At 53.8% G+C, this 2,871-nt stretch overlaps 1 protein-coding gene across 1 annotated transcript in view; it reads right to left on the bottom strand.

Annotated features, from left to right (window-relative positions):
• The window catches only part of CLNS1A (chloride channel, nucleotide-sensitive, 1A), a 7,137-nt gene extending 5,380 nt beyond the window's left edge, over positions 1-1,757 (bottom strand). The window contains exons 1-2 of the mRNA XM_008946839.1: positions 1,624-1,757; positions 337-473 (exon numbers count right to left, since the gene is read on the bottom strand). Coding sequence (XP_008945087.1) covers positions 337-473; positions 1,624-1,757 — 271 coding nt within the window. The remainder of the gene's footprint in view (positions 1-336; positions 474-1,623) is intronic.
• Positions 1,758-2,871: the final 1,114 nt, after the last annotated feature.

Below are 2,871 nucleotides of genomic sequence, written 5' to 3' on the forward strand. Positions count from 1 at the left end.
GCAGGAATTCCTAAAGCCTGGATCAGGCACCAAGATTACCATAAATTCAATAAAGTACAAATGATGGCTAAGGTGGAGTCACAGGGAGACCACAGAGGAACTAAATTGTTTAAGATGAGCGTAAGAGAGCAAAGAACTGACTCTCAGCAGCTCCAGCCGTGTGCAGTCACATCTAGACTCTCTGCTAAAACAACTATCCTTCAGGCAAACAAAAAGAAAATACTAGCTATTACTGCGACAAAGCATCTCGGGTTTACAACCAGAAGGCTCTCACTTTGCAGAAGCCATCGGGGTGCCGAGCTCTGCTGGGGAGCAGCACCCAGCACCCCAGCATACCTTCGAACCTGGCGTTCACCATGACGTACAAGTGCTCCCACGGGTAGGCAGTCAGGTCCCTGGAGACTGCATGCAAACTTATGGTGGGATAATCCAAGGAGAAGCCAACTCCAGAGTTTTCCAGCCAAGACAGGCGACTAACAACCAGGGGGGAAAAAAGAGACAAGTTAGTTTTTAACAGAGGAATCCAAGGTGTGAACCTCAGCAGGATCAACAAAGGCAAGTGCGAGGTCCTGCACATGGGTCGGGGCAGTCCCTGGTGTCAGCCCAGGCTGGGGGTGGAGGGCTGCAGAGCAGCCTGAGGAGAAAGCCCTGGGGGTGAGGAGCTGGCCAGGAGCCCCCTGCAGCCTGGGCTGCACCCCCAGCAGCTCGGGCAACAGGGCAGGGAGGGTATCCTGCCCCTCTGCCCTGCTTTGGGGAGACCCCCCTGGAACCATTCCAGGTGAGGTTGGCCAGGGCTCTGAGCAACCTGCTCTAGTTGCAGATGTCCCTGCTCCCTGCAGGGGGGTTGCACTAGATGGTCTTCAAAGGTCCCTTCCAACCCAAACCGTTGTATGATTTTCAGGTACCTGACTCACACCTGCAGACTAGCAAGCCAGCCTCAAAAAGTGAGTAATTTGGGACAAGGAACACTTACCCCTCTCTCAGGTAATCCAGGGTCCTGGACCTGCCCTAACAGGACCTTGCAATGGCATTGACCAACGGCTGAGGTAAAAGAACCTGGAGCTGCACACACCAGCTTTATCACATTTGCACAAAACCCTGAATTCCCCTCCCTGTCTTTTCATTTTCTCCTCCCTTGAGCTACCTGTCATCCCAAGGACAACTACAGAGGTTCCAGAGTGTGATTTATGACTCAAACTGTTACACACTCTGTGGTTTTTCAAGATAAAGAGACCACTGAAAGGAAAGGCACCTTTCAGTGCCAGTTTCTGGAGGACTGGAGACGTGATGTGGTTGTAGCCTGCATGTAGGAAAACAAGCAGCTGTGTGAGCAGCAAAGCTAAGGGAGCCTGGCTGTGGTCGTGTCCCCCCTCACCACCCCTGCTTCCCCTGAGCCACAGCACGGGCTGTCAGCACTGGGATGCTGCCTCCTTCTTGCCACAATGCTCACTGTCCTTCTAGCAGCCAAGAAACCAAACTGGAGCTAGTCTGGGGCGCCTGTGATCGGTGAGGCCACACGCTGAAGGGGCAGACCAAGGGGCAGAAAGCAGAGCTCCACCACACACGCAACCCACCAGTCACAAGCTTTTATGGAGGGCAAAAACCAATGAGAAGGTCACAGACGGCTCCTCCTTGCCTCGGGAATCAGGCTGCGGGCAGGAGCTGGTGAAGTGGGGGTGAGGAATGTCTTGCCCAGCCTCCATCAGCTGGTCCTCAGTGTTGACAGCTGTTGATGTGGAGTGAGGACCCAAAGCCATGTTGTCCTCCGGCAGCTCTCCACAGCACAGCACAGCACAGCACTCCTGCCAATGTGGGCGTCCCCTGTTCACCACCAGCACGTGGCCCTGCAGAGCCTCTGTGGCAGTCAGGACACACTGGGGGGAAGCTGGCACACCTCTAACACCTCACACAAAAACCTGTTCAAAGCAGGGTACAAGGGATCTCAACGTTGTACGTGTTGAGAGCAGAGGGTGCATCAACACAAGCCCTTGAATCTGTCAACCAACTCCACAAAAGAGAAACTGAAATTCTGGAGAGATTCCTCTCCAAGAGGAACACAACATCACTATCAGGTTCAGGTGCCTCAGAGACCTCAGAATCATAGAATCATTCAGGTTGGAAAAGACCTTTAAGAATATCGAGTTCAACCATCCCCCAGCACTGCCAGGTCCCCACTGACCCACGTCCCTCAGCACCACATCTCCACGGCTTGGAAACCCCTCCAGGGATGGGGACTCCACCACTGCCCTGGGCAGCCTGGCACAGTCCTGGACAACCCTCAAGGGCAAAAAATTGTTCCTCAGGGCCAACCTCAACCTCCCCTGGGGAAACTTGAGGCCTTTTCCTCTTGTCCTATCACTTGTTCCTTGGAAGCCCGACCCCCACCTGGCTCCAGCCTCCTGTCAGGGAGCTGTGGAGAGCCAGAAGGTCTCCCCTGAGCCTCCTCTGCTCCAGACTAAACAGTCTCAGTTATTTACCCCATTTTTATAAACATTTCACAGTCTAAAGGTTTTAAAGACAATCTACTCCTCACTGCACATTTTTCAAATAGTGCTTTTGTTCAAACAACACTCTTCTGCTGCTGAAATGTGTTATAGTTAAAGAACTTCTCTGTGGTTAAAGAAAATGATGTTGCCCTACTCCGCGAGCCGTGTTCCTGAGCAGGGTAATGCAGAGGCAGCCGGGCTCGCTCACTGGGCTCCCCCCCGCGCTGTTCTAACTCCTCGCAGAGCAGGAACAGCAGGAGCTGCCCTCGGAGCCTGCCCCTCACAGCTCCCCTTCAGGTGCTCCCTCACACGACAGCTGATCCTAGCCGAGTCACCGGAGCGCCCCTTCAGGCAGGACTCCTCAGGTGAGACCCCTAAAAGTCAC

The sequence above is a fragment of the Merops nubicus genome, unplaced genomic scaffold (assembly GCF_000691845.1).
Source record: "Merops nubicus isolate BGI_N331 unplaced genomic scaffold, ASM69184v1 scaffold8909, whole genome shotgun sequence".
Classification (NCBI taxonomy): Eukaryota; Metazoa; Chordata; class Aves; order Coraciiformes; family Meropidae; genus Merops; species Merops nubicus.